Genomic DNA, 13,350 nt, shown 5'->3' on the forward strand with positions numbered 1-13,350 from the left:
AAATTATCTAATGAACCCCCCCCCCCCCCGGTCGATTCATCACTGAACTTACCTCCCACCTCAACTTCTTGTTCCAGCATGGCATATTCCCCAAAGACAAAGGTAATATACTACTCACACCATTACCAAAAGACACCAAAAAGAAAACTAACGATATCACCAACTACCGACCTGTGGCATCCATCCCACTTACAACCAAACTGATGGAAAGCATTGTAGCTAAACAACTTACTGAATACAACAACAATTTCTCAATCCTTCATGAATCACAGTCAGGCTTCAGATCTCTCCACAGTACGGAAACTGTCCTGGTAACTCTCCTAGCCAAGTTCAGAAAGGAAATCGCATTAGGTAAAAACATACTCCTCTTGCAATTCGGCTTGTCAAGCGCATTCGATATGGTTGACCACTATATACTATTAAGAATAATCAACAAGATAGGCATAAGAGGGAATATACTCAAATGGATCGAGGGTTTCCTAACCACGAGATCTTATCAAGTAAAAGCAAACTCAAACATATCACCATCATGGAGTACCGATTGCAGAGTACCCCAGGGTTCACCTCTCTCACCCATATTATTTAATCTGATGATGATCCCCCTTGCTCATGCCCTATACAAACATAATCTTAATCCTTTTCTGTATGTGGATGATGTCACCATTTACATACCATTCAACTTTAATCCAACAGAAATCACTGTTGCAATAAAGACTAGTTTAAGCTTAATGGATGCCTGGGCATCGGCATTCAAACTCAAACTCAACAAGGAAAAAACTCACTGCCTTATTCTCTCTTCTCACCACAAAACAAACCTCCCTTCATCCATAAAAACCCTGGAACATACTCTCCCAATATCGGACAAACTGAAGATCCTTGGAATTACTACTGACACCAACCTAACCCTGGAGAGCCAAGCCTCTGCCACCACAAAGAAAATATTCCATGCAATGTGGAAACTCAAACGGATCAAACAATTCTTCCCAAGGGAAACTTTCCATAACATAATTCAATGGTACTATCACATGTTGACTACTGTAATGCCATATATGCGGGATGCAAAGAACAGATCTTAAGGAAATTCCAGACCGCACAGAACACGGCAGCTAGACTCATTTTCAGAAAGACAAGATTCGAAAGTGCTAAACCCCTATGCAAAATACTGCACTGGCTACTAATGAAGGAACGAATAGCTTTCAAAATTTGCACTCTGGTCCACAAAATAATCCATGGTCTGGCCCCAACCTACATGACCAAACTTATCGACTTACCAACTAGAAACATCATTTAATCATCAAGAACGTTTCTAAACCTGCATTACCCAAACTATAAAGGACTAAAATACAAATCAACATATGCATCCAGCTTTTCCTACATTTGCACTCAGCTCTGGAATGCATTACCTAGAAACATTAGAACTGTGAACACCCATCTAAAATTTTGAAAAGACCTCAAGACTCACCTCTTCCGGAAAGCCTACCCTGCAGACCCAAACCAATTCATGAACAATGCATCACATCTTTTGATCTAAGAATGAACAATACCCCTTCCACATAATCCTATTATTTCAAACTGTATGAATTTTACCACTAGAAGCTGTAGTCCCATCCCAGGAGACTTATCAGCCTCATTGAGATTACTTCTCTCTATATGCTACTATATATTTGTCCCAGAGTTGTATTCTCTTTTCTGGAACCTTATCAGCTTCCTTGCACCTACTGTTACTCTATTTTCCACTCTGTATATATTCCCAGAGTTGGTACTCTCCTGTCTGGAACCTGTAAGCCACATTGAGCCTACTGCTATGCGGGAAAATGTGGGATACAAATGTAATAAATAAATAAACAAGTGTGAGAGGATTGTGACTGAGTGCATGCTCAGGTACAATCCTCCCACACATTTACCCTGTGATCAGAGATAGTAGCGTGCTTAAATTTACATGCTATTATCTCTGATCATAGGAGTGGTGAAGTCCCGCGCTGTTCCAGTGCTATTTTTAGAGGACTTTTTGAAACAGCGCAAGGTTTTTGATCATCTGCACATTAACCAGCTATGATTTTACCAGCTCCATAAACCTGGAAATTCAATGCCAGAGCCTGGAAGTGACCCGACACTGAATTTCTGGGTATAACACCTGTGGCGATTACCAAAATGCTGACTGCTGATAAATGAATATCAGAGCCACTGTTTCCATGCTTACTGGTGACACCCCCAACCCTTCACCAATTACCATCCACCATGGCATTTATAAAAATGGCAGAGTTTACATAAACAGGACAACTAAGGAAAGATCATGGTCAGAGGATCTGAGAGGTTACAGATCAGTTTATCTATTTCACAAGTGCATTGTGCACTATATTAACTGTCACTCAATGTGTTACATTGAATGAGCAGGGGCTGGTAAGGAAGATGCTCTTTAACATGTGAAGTTGCAGCTCCATCTTTACAGAGACTTATCATAACCAGGTGTAGTACACTTGTATCAAGCACCAAGTTCCAGCCTCCCAAATTACAGTGGAAATCAAAGCTTGTGTTCTTCCTTATGCTGGGGAGTCTTACAAAATAGGACCTTCTGGCTCTGGCTGTGATATGCTGATGAGCTGAGCACCGCCACATGATTTTGTTACAGACAAACTAAGGCTGGCATCAGATGAATTAATTGCACTGGATGTGCTAAGCATATCCGAAAAGCAAAGAACACTGGTCTTGTCAAATTGATTTGTTTAAGCGAGAAAAATGCAAGCAGTGCCGAAGGAGGAATCTTTGGCTAATTCTAGAGGGTTTCCTCCTAGGGAAGAAGATAGGAGGATTCAAAGTGCAAAGGTTATTTACAATTCAGTCAAGTGCTAAGAGAAAGGGAAGTAGAAGAGCCTGGAGGGAGCTCATCTTATGTCACTTCTCTCCCCACACTCATACGCGGACCATCTGTTATATTCCCATCACTGGAATATCTTATGTCTGACTCCATCACACTTCATCTTCTTTAGTCTGGCAGTACCTAAATGTCATCGGGCATCATCTTGTTTTCATGTGCTTTCTCTTCTGGGCCTCTTCCACTGGAGCAAAGTTCCACCCGATATTCAGAATGGCCACATTCTCAACTCCTCTACAAAGTTTTAGATTCATCTCTCTGAACTCCTATTCTGTCAGGGCAAAAAGAACTCTGGTTTTGAACTGAGGCCCAGCCCACTTCAAGCTTTGTCTCTGAGTCGGGAGTTGCCTCCCTTCAGCAAAAGCTGAGCAACCCAGAACAGATCTGCTTGCCAACTCAAGCAAACACTTGGTCCTCAGAGATTTAAAAGGTGCTCAGTATACCATTGCATTTCTGGCAACTTGATGACTGAGGGCTGTGACCCAAGCTGAGGGTGCTAGATGTGATGATCTATTACCTTCCTGAACCATCTATTTGAATCAGTGCAACCCTGTTTGAATATGTCTGATGTGAATGTCTTGAATCTAGAATCTGACCCAGACAGGACTATGAACTCCATGGACCTGACCCGTTGAGGGAACAGGATTAATTAGCAAAAGCTACAGCTGAGATATATGTTTAAGTTAATGATGGTGATATTAACCAATGTTTCCTTTTATCCTGCGGTAAAAGAAAACCCTGTGGTAAAATCCAAAAGAGAACTGCATTTAGGGGTGTAGTTGTCAAAGTGGGCTCCTGTTAAGATGACTTATTTTACCACTAACGCATGCTATTTTAGCACAGGTCCCATTTTAGGTAAAAAGACCTACTGGTCGATATTCAAAATGATTTAACCATCCGGAAACAGCTGCCGACTGATTAAATCGCTTGATCGCAGCTACCCAGTCATTTTCAGTGGCACTTAACTAGTTATCTCTGCTGAAAATGGCCAGTGAGCGCCGAATTCAAAAGCAGTTAACTCGTGAGCATTCCAGGGGTAGAGTTGGGTTAAGTGCCGATATTCAGTCCCTCATCGCATAAGTAAACCGCTTAAATCGGGATACATAAATAGAAGTCCTATCGTTAAACGGTTTGACTTATGTGGTCAAGGGATGAATATTGACTCAAATGGCTATATGTTAGCCAGCTCATTGGCTCTGAATATCCAGGAATAACACTGGCGCTGGGTAGCAAAACGCTCACCACCTCCGGCTAAATATCGGGGTGGGGGGCTCGTTTCTACTAACTGGAGTTAACTGTAAAATAACACGTCTTAACAGTAGCCCATGTTGATAACTCTCCCCCACCCCACTCCTTGGTAACCTATAGCTGTCGTCCTGACACCTTTTCAGATCTTTGACCCTCACTCAATACTTGGTTTCTCCCATCATTTACAGTTTCATGCACCAGTGGAACACCATAATTACAAGCTCTGGAAACGAATCCTGCAGAAAAGCCATATTCCTGCTGAATATTCTTATATGTAGTCTGATTTTCAGTCAGTGTGGCTCCATTTAAAGCAATGGCAATTAACTTAATGGGGATAGTTTTATTGAAGGGTGCCTAGTGTAAGAGCATTTTCAGGCGCCTATTGGAAATCAATTTTATAGAAACAGGGACACCAACTTATCTTTCTAAAATACTAGCATAAGTAGCAGAAATTGTGCCTATATTGCAAATGCGGATATTTATACTTAGAGGGGTAAATATTCAGCCGGCAACAGTCTGTATTTTTTTGGTCACCAGGATATTCAGTGCCAGGCTATATCCAGTCACTGGCAGTGAATATCTAGGTTTGTGTGGATGTTTCTCTCTTATCTGCTGAAGTGCGATATTCAGAGCTTAAGCACCTAAGTGAAACCAGACAAAGACAGGACTGGGATTTATGTGTTCCGATTTGTCTGGTTAACTTAGGTGGTTAAGTGCTGACTCCGCCCCTGGACTGCCCACAAAATTGCTGACTATGCTTTTAGCAGTTAGGGCATCAAGAGCCTTCGAAACCAGGACACAGTTCTTTTAATAGTAAAACTGAAAAGAACCTGGACCTGACACAGGCCGTGTTTCGGCACACAGCGCCTGAGTCAGGGGTCAAACATATTCTGATGTAAAATAGATACCGTGTACAGCAACAAAACTTCTTTATGAAATAAAAAGAAATCCATGCACTTTGTGAAATGATGCAGTGCATGTGATTCCTCATGTATAAGTTACGGTGGACCACACCCTGAGGCAGCAATTTGAGAAACATGCCGCATGTTGGTGGAGGCATCCGTGCACCGCGAAAGATGAAAATGTTTTTATTAAAGTCTACTTTACAACATTTTAAAGTGTTTCCACAGATGAAAAATATTTATATAAGTCAAGAACGTGTATTGGATTTTGTGATAATAAATATTTGAATTCTTCAAGAACTTTGTCATGTTGGTTGGAACCTAGTTTGGAATTTGAAAAGAGAAGCAAAGAAACAAAACAAATGTGTGATATAGCTGGGTTTGTTTGTTTGAGAATATTAGCAGATAGCCACAAACAAGTGATTTAACCAGGCAGGAGCCGGCAACAGACTTGCCTAATGTTTGGGTCAGATCTATACAAGAAGTTTGTTTTGGATTTTTGTTGCTTTCTGTTGGATAAAATTGTTTGTAAAATTTCCCATCTGCCACCCTTCATTCTTGCCAGAACCACACTTTATGAGTGCTCATGAGTGTATATATCAATTGGCCAATGGTGCCCCCTATCTTCTGCTCACCTGTCCCATCGTCTACGCTCTCTTCTGACATGTGCTCATTTTGATGAACCCACTCCCCATTACACTTGAAGAAGATCTGTGTAGCAGGCATGGCACGGCATCGTAGGCTGATGGGGTTGCTCTTAATAATGTAGGCATCGTCAGGCTCTAGCTGAAAGTGCGGCAGGGTCCCCGGAGCAGATGGCATGGACTCTGGAAGGCTTTCACCATTCTCGCTTCTAGCGCCTGGGGAAAGAAATACAAAATTATCAGTCTTCACTGGTGATAAAACTTACTAGGCCAGAACAAAATTTAATTCAACAAAGAGCAATTGAGGACCTAGGGGCCCTTCATCAGACTATTAAAAAAAATCCACTTCAATCCACTGCCACATTCAAGAGAGCAGTGACACCATGAGAAGGCACCTGAGAAAGGCAGTGAGTTACAGATTCACAGGAAGAGAACAGGTGAAACAGATTTAACAAATGAATGTAGAAGTCATGCTACTTTGTTTTTCTTTGCCTGCTAAATATGTTGCAATAAAGACCAGCTTCTTTTGCTCTTGATTTTATGACAGGACATCAACAAAGAATGACAAAAAAAATACTGATTTTTGTCCCTGCTTTAGAAAGGTGAATACTGTCAAACCAAGGCAAAATAGTGTCACTGTAAAAACGTATTAAAATGTTTATTTGTTGTATTAATCTTTTATATTAATGTTTATTTTTACATTCATTGGCATAGTTGTTACCCATTCTAGTAACACATTTTTGTAATACATTCTTTTAACATTTTATGCAGGGTCTGCTTTGTGCTATCGGCTGGGCAGTATCAATAACGTTTTTAAAGTTTCATTTTATTCTAGGAAGTGTTTAAACTTGCCAGGAGCCTAGACACCATATTTGAGCAGAGGGAATCTATGCAGCTGAGACATCTGTTTCTCTGGAAGAGTCTTTGAAATCAGTGAGCTCACCCGAGTCCCTAAGGCAGTCACTGAGACAAAACCTGCAGCATTGGGCATGGAGGGGACCTGTTAAACGATTCATGTGAATGAGATGCCTCTGCACATAGTTTGTGGGCAGATAAGTGCTTTGCTTCTTTAATATATTTTGGATGTTTGAAGTTATGAATATGTATAGCACTGAATATTAAGCACTTTCCTCCAGATTCTATATATGGTGCCTGAAAATCTGCACAGAAATCGAAGCGTATTCTATAACAATGTGCATAACTTAATTGGTTAACTAGCTAATCAGAACAGTTAATTGGATGTTAACAAGCAATTATCAGGACTAAATTGGCATTGAGATTTACACGCACAACTTGCTAAGTGTATTCTATAACGTGGTGTGCCTAAATTCTAAGTTGCATTGTTGAAAAGAGGGCATGGCAATTGGCATGGCACAAGTGTTTCTAAAATCCAGGGCTTTTTTTGAGGGGGTACTTAGGGGTACTGAGTACTGGAACCTTTTCAATTGTCTGCTAAAATTGACCCATGGACCCCAAGTTTTAATGAAAAAGCTCAGGCTCTACACACAAACTCTGCCTTGTCATAGATTCTGTGACTGGTTGCAGGGGACCTGGCTATTATGGGGTGGGTCCCTCAGTGATCACTCCAACCCTAAAGGGTGGCCCGGCATTTGAGTACCAGCACCTTCTTCATTAGAAAAAATGCACTGAATCTATGCGCATCATTACAGAATACACCCAATCTGCGCTTAATTTGGGTGCTGGGATTTACGGCAAGTAAAACATGGCCTAAATGGGCGTGAACAAATTTGGTCATGTGGCAAGCCACTTGATATCTTCTATATATCGTGCAGAAATTTAAGTCTATTCTATAAAATTTAGGCGTACTTTAGAGAATACGCCTAGGAGAAATTTTTCCATGTGGATTTTTCAGGTGCCATATATGGAATCTAGCGCTTTTTGAATTATGGGTGTGCACCGAAGTTTGCCCTGTGAAAGAGTTCACCCGAGTAACTGCTGCAAACATTAAGGCTGACTAGTGGTGATAATTTCATCTGAGGGTTTCTCCATTATTGATAGATAGATAGATAGATAGATAGATAGATAGATAGATAGAAAAAAATTTAACAACACTTTACATCATTTTTACAGTGACACTATTTTATGTTGGTTTGGTAATATTCAGGTGAGCACTTGTGGCAGCCATTTTGCAAAGGTGCCGTGAGGGGCAGGAGCGAGGGGGCTCTGTTCCTGCACCCAACGACCACCACTAGACTACCAGGGATTAAGGTAGGCCGGGGAGGTTTACATGAATTATAGAGGGGTTGGGGGGGGTTAGGGTCGGGACGGGTGACATTTGGGGGCGGGGAAGTGACTTGTGGCCATGGGTTGGGTGGGGGAGAGGGAGAGGGAAGGGATGTGACATGTCAGGGGCACGGGGGGGGGGGAGGGGGCTTCAATTAAAAAAGAAAACAGAAAAAAAAAACTTATACAGGTCCCAGCCCGATATTCAGCTGGAGCCCATATAACTCTTATGCAGGCCCAGGCTGAATATTGTCTGGGCCCACATAAGCTCTGCTGCCCAGCCCACCCACATTTAGCCCCCAGTACTCAGTGCCGGCGGCTGGACATGGCTCGGCACTGAATACTGGTGGCCTCCCATGGCCATGCCCTCTTTTGAGTTGCATGCTATGAAATTTATGTGTGCATATTATAGAACAGAGCATAGGACAGATCTCCATATGTCCTAATTACTGCTAATTAAATGGTTATTAACACTGATTATTGATTGCTAGTGCTTAATTGCCTAATTAGTTTATACAAGGATCTGGAAGCTGCACCCAACTCTGAGCAATTTAGGGGACAGTGCATGCTCTCCCTAAAGAGTGTGCACTATTTGATCACAGTTTCTTAATACTGCACGTAAGCATATGCATGCATACTAGTTCACACATGCGCGGTGCATCAGGAACAGATCACGCACTATGTACAAAAGTACATACTGTTTAAGGACTGTGCACACTATTGACTAGATTTAGTAAATGGCACCCAAATTTGGACGCCAAAAAAAATGGGCATGGAGTGCTATTCTGCGCCAAACTTTGGGCGTGAGGATTTACACCAACTGAAACTTGGTGCAAATCCTGACACGTAAGTTAGGCGTGCATATTTAGTGAACATCCATGACCAGCCCAAGCCCCTCTCAAAGCCATGCCCCCTTTTGAGTTGTGTGCTATAAAATTTCCATGCGGATCTTTATAGAATAGCACCTAGCAAGAAGCGTAACTAAATCCCAATTGGAGCCATTTAACTGGAATAATTGGTTGTTAGCATCCCATTATTGCTAGTTAACAGCTTATTACTCAAGTTGTGCATGCAACTTGGGCACACAATTTTGGCCACTATATATATATATATAATCCAGGGGATATGTGTATGGTGCATGCTCTTGAAGACATTCATTGGTAAATGAAAAAAAAAATCATATGAACTCAAACATGAAAAGTCCATCTCTATTGATTTTCTCTTACAGGAATTATGCTGAAGCACTGAGGTTTAAGGGATGAAATGCAAACTGGTTGATAGTCTCTTTTGTATCAAAGGTTCATAGTCTAATTTCCACAGATACTATACCAAACTGGACAAGTCACCTTCCTTCTAAGTGTCTCCAATTCACCCACATGGAACTAAAGAGTTGCATGGGGACAGAAATTTCACCCATTCGCAATGAAATTTAACCTACATCCACCCATACCCACTAAGATCCACTCCATCCTCACCCATACCAGTAGGAATCAATGCCACTATTTACTTGCTCGCAGCCTTCTGTTTCCTCCCAATCCCAACAGCCTTCAGTGTTTTGTTTTGTTTTGTATGGTATCAACTATTCAACTAATGAGTGTTCCAAGCCTCAGTCTGGTGTTCCAGCTGCCTCTCTGGGCATTCCAAGTCTCATTCTGGCACTCCAACTGCCTCTTCCAGTGAATTCCAAGCCTCATTCTGGAGTCAACAAAGATTTTGACTATGCTTCCACAGGAATCCCACAGCAACTTCTTCCATCCCCCGTGGGAATCCCGTGGCAACTTCTTCCATTTTCACATGAATCCAGTGGCAACTTCTTTCATATCCGTGGGCTCTGCAGAATTCCCATAATCCCCATTTCCATGCAGCTCTCTACATGGAACTAGGAGATAACATGGTCAAAAGCCTCATGAGTTCCTTACATATACTTCTGGACATTTTTATGCACTGGGATACTGTTTCAGTACAAGAGATTGCCATACAATCAAGACAAATTACTAGGAATGACAGATTCTTCAGATGAAAGACTCCAGGTTTTCACTCCCTTGTGCTCCTAAAACAAGAGCGATTGAATACTCATATCAGTTCTTGAATAGTCTATTAGGGAACGCTATTAGACTAACTCTTTATCTACTGCTAGAAATAAATGAACAGAGTAATTTATTGTTTACACATCTTTTGTCCCAAATTAAAATGCACTAGAGAAACAGTATTTATTTTCCACACCCCATCAACAAACATTTCTTGTGATTGTTCTGTCCATCTATATTTTCTGCTATGTTGCAATCTTGGGCTAGTGGACCTACACATTAGAGGAAAGGACAGGGAGAGCAAATATCTGTTACACTTAGCTTGAATAAAGTCAAACAGTTGCTGGGCAAGTCCACTTGGATGCATAGCAATAAGGGTCACTAAATGAGTTGCAAGTGAGACTTTTAGCCTACTTAATGCAAGTGTAATAAGCTTCTGACAACTGTGTGCCCTTCATCAGGTTTATTCTGCGTTGAGTTGATGAAGAGGGAATAATCAATTCTAAGAGTCTAATTTGCACATTAACACAGACTAGGGTGCAGTCTTAAATTAGGACCAAAGGCCCTAATATTAGAATCATCCCTATAGGTAAATAGTGACTTTTAAATATATTGATCGGGTACACATGAAAATAGCAATTTTAGAAGGCTGCTGTTTACACATAATAGTGATCCACACCATGTTTAGGGTGTGGTTAGGATGTGGAGAAGGCTTGATTTGGGCAGGTTGAAAATACCAACATGTATTCCCCAAAATACAAGAGGAATACACCTGCCCAGAGGCCGACATGAGTGCCTGCTGGAAGTACAGGTATAAAGGCTGAGGTCGGTCCCACCACTCAATCCTCTCCCCAGAAAAGTTTCTCTAAATAAAAAATAACAAATTTTACAGGCTTTTCTAATTCCACTATATGTTTTTTGAGAAGCAGTGACCACAATTAACACAGTATTCATGGTGCAGTCGCACCATGGAGCGATGCAAAGGCATTATAACAGCCTCAATTTTATTTTCCATTCCTTTCCTAATAATACCTAACATTCTAGTTGCCTTCTTTGCCGCCACAGCACACTGAGCAGAGGGCTTCAAAATATTGTCAGTGATGACTCCTAGATACTTTTCCTGGTCACTGACTCCTAATGTGGAACCTTGCATCACTTAGCTATAGTTCGGGTTTCTCTTTCCCATAAGCATCACTTTGCAGTTGCTCACATTAAACGTCATCTGCCATTTGGATGCCCAGTCTCCAGTCTCGTAAGGTTGTCTTGCAATTTTTCACAATCCTCTTGTGATTTAACAACTTTGAATAACTTTGTGTTGTTGGCAAATTTAATTTCATCACTAGTTATTCCCATATCTAGATCATTTATAAATATGTTAAAAAGCAGCGGTCCCAGCACAGATCCCTGCGGAATCCCACTATCAACCCTACTCCATTGAGAATACTGACCATTTAACCCTACTCTCTGTTTTCTATCCTTTAACCAGTTTTTAATCCACAATAGAACACTACTTCCTGTCCCATGACTTTCCAATTTCCTCTGGAGTCTTTTATGAGGTACTTTGTCAAATGCCTTTTGAAAATCCAGATACACAATATCGACCGGTTCACCTTTATCCACATTAACCAGTTTTTAATCCACAATAGAACACTACCTCCTGTCCCATGACTTTCCAATTTCCTCTGGAGTCTTTCATGAGGTACTTTGTCAAACGCCTTTTGAAAAGTCAGATACACAATATCGACCGGCTCACCTTTATCCACATGTTTGTTCAACCCTTCAAAGAAATGTAGTAGATTGTGAGGCAAGATTTCCCTTCACTAAATCCATGTTGGCTTAGGAGGAGATTCTAGATATGGTGGCTAAGAAATCTGCACTGAAATCAGTGCCGACTAAGCGTAATCTATCATCGGTGCCTAATTATTGAATATGCTTAGTTGATATTTCAGTGCCTACATTTATGTGCATCCATTTACACCATCTGAAACATGGCGTAAATCCTGGTGCACTGGGCCATATTTATTTTTATTTATTTTATTTTCATTTGTACCCCGCGCTTTCCTACTCATGGCAGGCTCAATGCGGCTTATAACTAGGCACCTAAATTTTAGAACACCCATGAAACGCCCATTTTGCTGCCCATAACCACACCCCCTTTTTTCCTTTGTGTGTTAGAACTTCAGCGCATATTGTTACAGAACACGCTTAGTGAGTTGTGCACCTAAGTTACATGCATTGTTAAAGAATCCACGCCAATTTTAGCGCCAATCTCTAGGCACACTATATAGAATCCGGGAGATAGCACGTAAGTTTTAGAAGGGCATGAGTAGGCTATAGGCGGGCCAACATTTATACAGGCAACTTAAAGAATACTGTTAATAAGGTTGGATTTAGGTGCAATCATTTCTATGAGCCATTGACTTATCTGAAGTGGGTTTATACTAGTATTCTATAAGAACACCTGCCTGTGCAAATATCCTTTCAGTACAGGCTCACCACCCGTGCTATTTCAGCTGCCTAAATGGAGGCACCCTCTTATACAATTGCCTCCTATATTCATTTCCTGCACCCACTAATCTCATTCAAGGGTCCTTTTACAAAACCGCAGTAAAAAGTGGCCTGCAGTAGTGTGGGCACATCTTTTGGGTGCACGCTGGGCCACTTTTTACCATGGCTGGGGAAAAAGGCCATGCTTTTTAATGGGCCAGGAAATGGGCGTGCGCAAAAATTAAAACTAGCATGCGCCTATTTATAGCCTGAACCTTTACAGCCAGCCATTAACTACTCATTTGCCCACCTCCTCCCTGTTCCTCTTTACCCTGTAATTCCCTTGCCCGTAATGTATTGTCTGTCCATTTTACCTAGATTGTAAGCTCTTTGAGCAGAGACTATCTCTCTATGTCAAGTGTTCAGTGCTGTGTGCGTCTGGTAGCACTATATAAATTCTATTAATAGTAGTAGTAGTAGTAGTAGTAAGGGCTCAAGTGCTACCCACGCAGTAACCATGCAGCGCGTGCCAACATGGCCGAGCTGCCTATTACCGCCGGGAATCTCCCCCGTGGTAGAAAACAGAAAAATAGAAAAATATTTTCTACCACGGGATTTAGTAACATAACATAGTAACATAGTAGATGATGGCAGATAAAGACCTGTATGGTCCATCCAGTCTGCCCAACAAGATAAACTCATATGTGCTACTTTATATGTATACCTGACCTTGATTTATCCTTGACATTTTCAGGGCATAGACCATAGAAGTCTTCCCAATACTTGCCCCGCTTCCCAACCACCAGTACTGCCACCCAATGTCTGCTAAGTTCTGAGGATCCATTTTTATTTATTTATTTATTTGCTGCACTTGTATCCCACATTTTCCCACCTATTTGCAGGCTCAATGTGGCTTACAAAATGTT

The 13,350-nt window shown here is 41.4% G+C and overlaps 1 protein-coding gene across 1 annotated transcript in view; it reads right to left on the reverse strand.

The window, feature by feature from the left end:
* Positions 1-13,350, reverse strand: part of UNC5D (unc-5 netrin receptor D) — a 794,061-nt gene that overhangs the window by 393,396 nt on the left and 387,315 nt on the right. Inside the window, 1 exon segment of the mRNA XM_030201960.1 lies at positions 5,658-5,882. Within this exon segment, the coding sequence (XP_030057820.1) occupies positions 5,658-5,882 (225 nt within the window).

Source organism: Microcaecilia unicolor, chromosome 4 (genome assembly GCF_901765095.1).
Source record: "Microcaecilia unicolor chromosome 4, aMicUni1.1, whole genome shotgun sequence".
In the NCBI taxonomy this organism is placed as follows: Eukaryota; Metazoa; Chordata; class Amphibia; order Gymnophiona; family Siphonopidae; genus Microcaecilia; species Microcaecilia unicolor.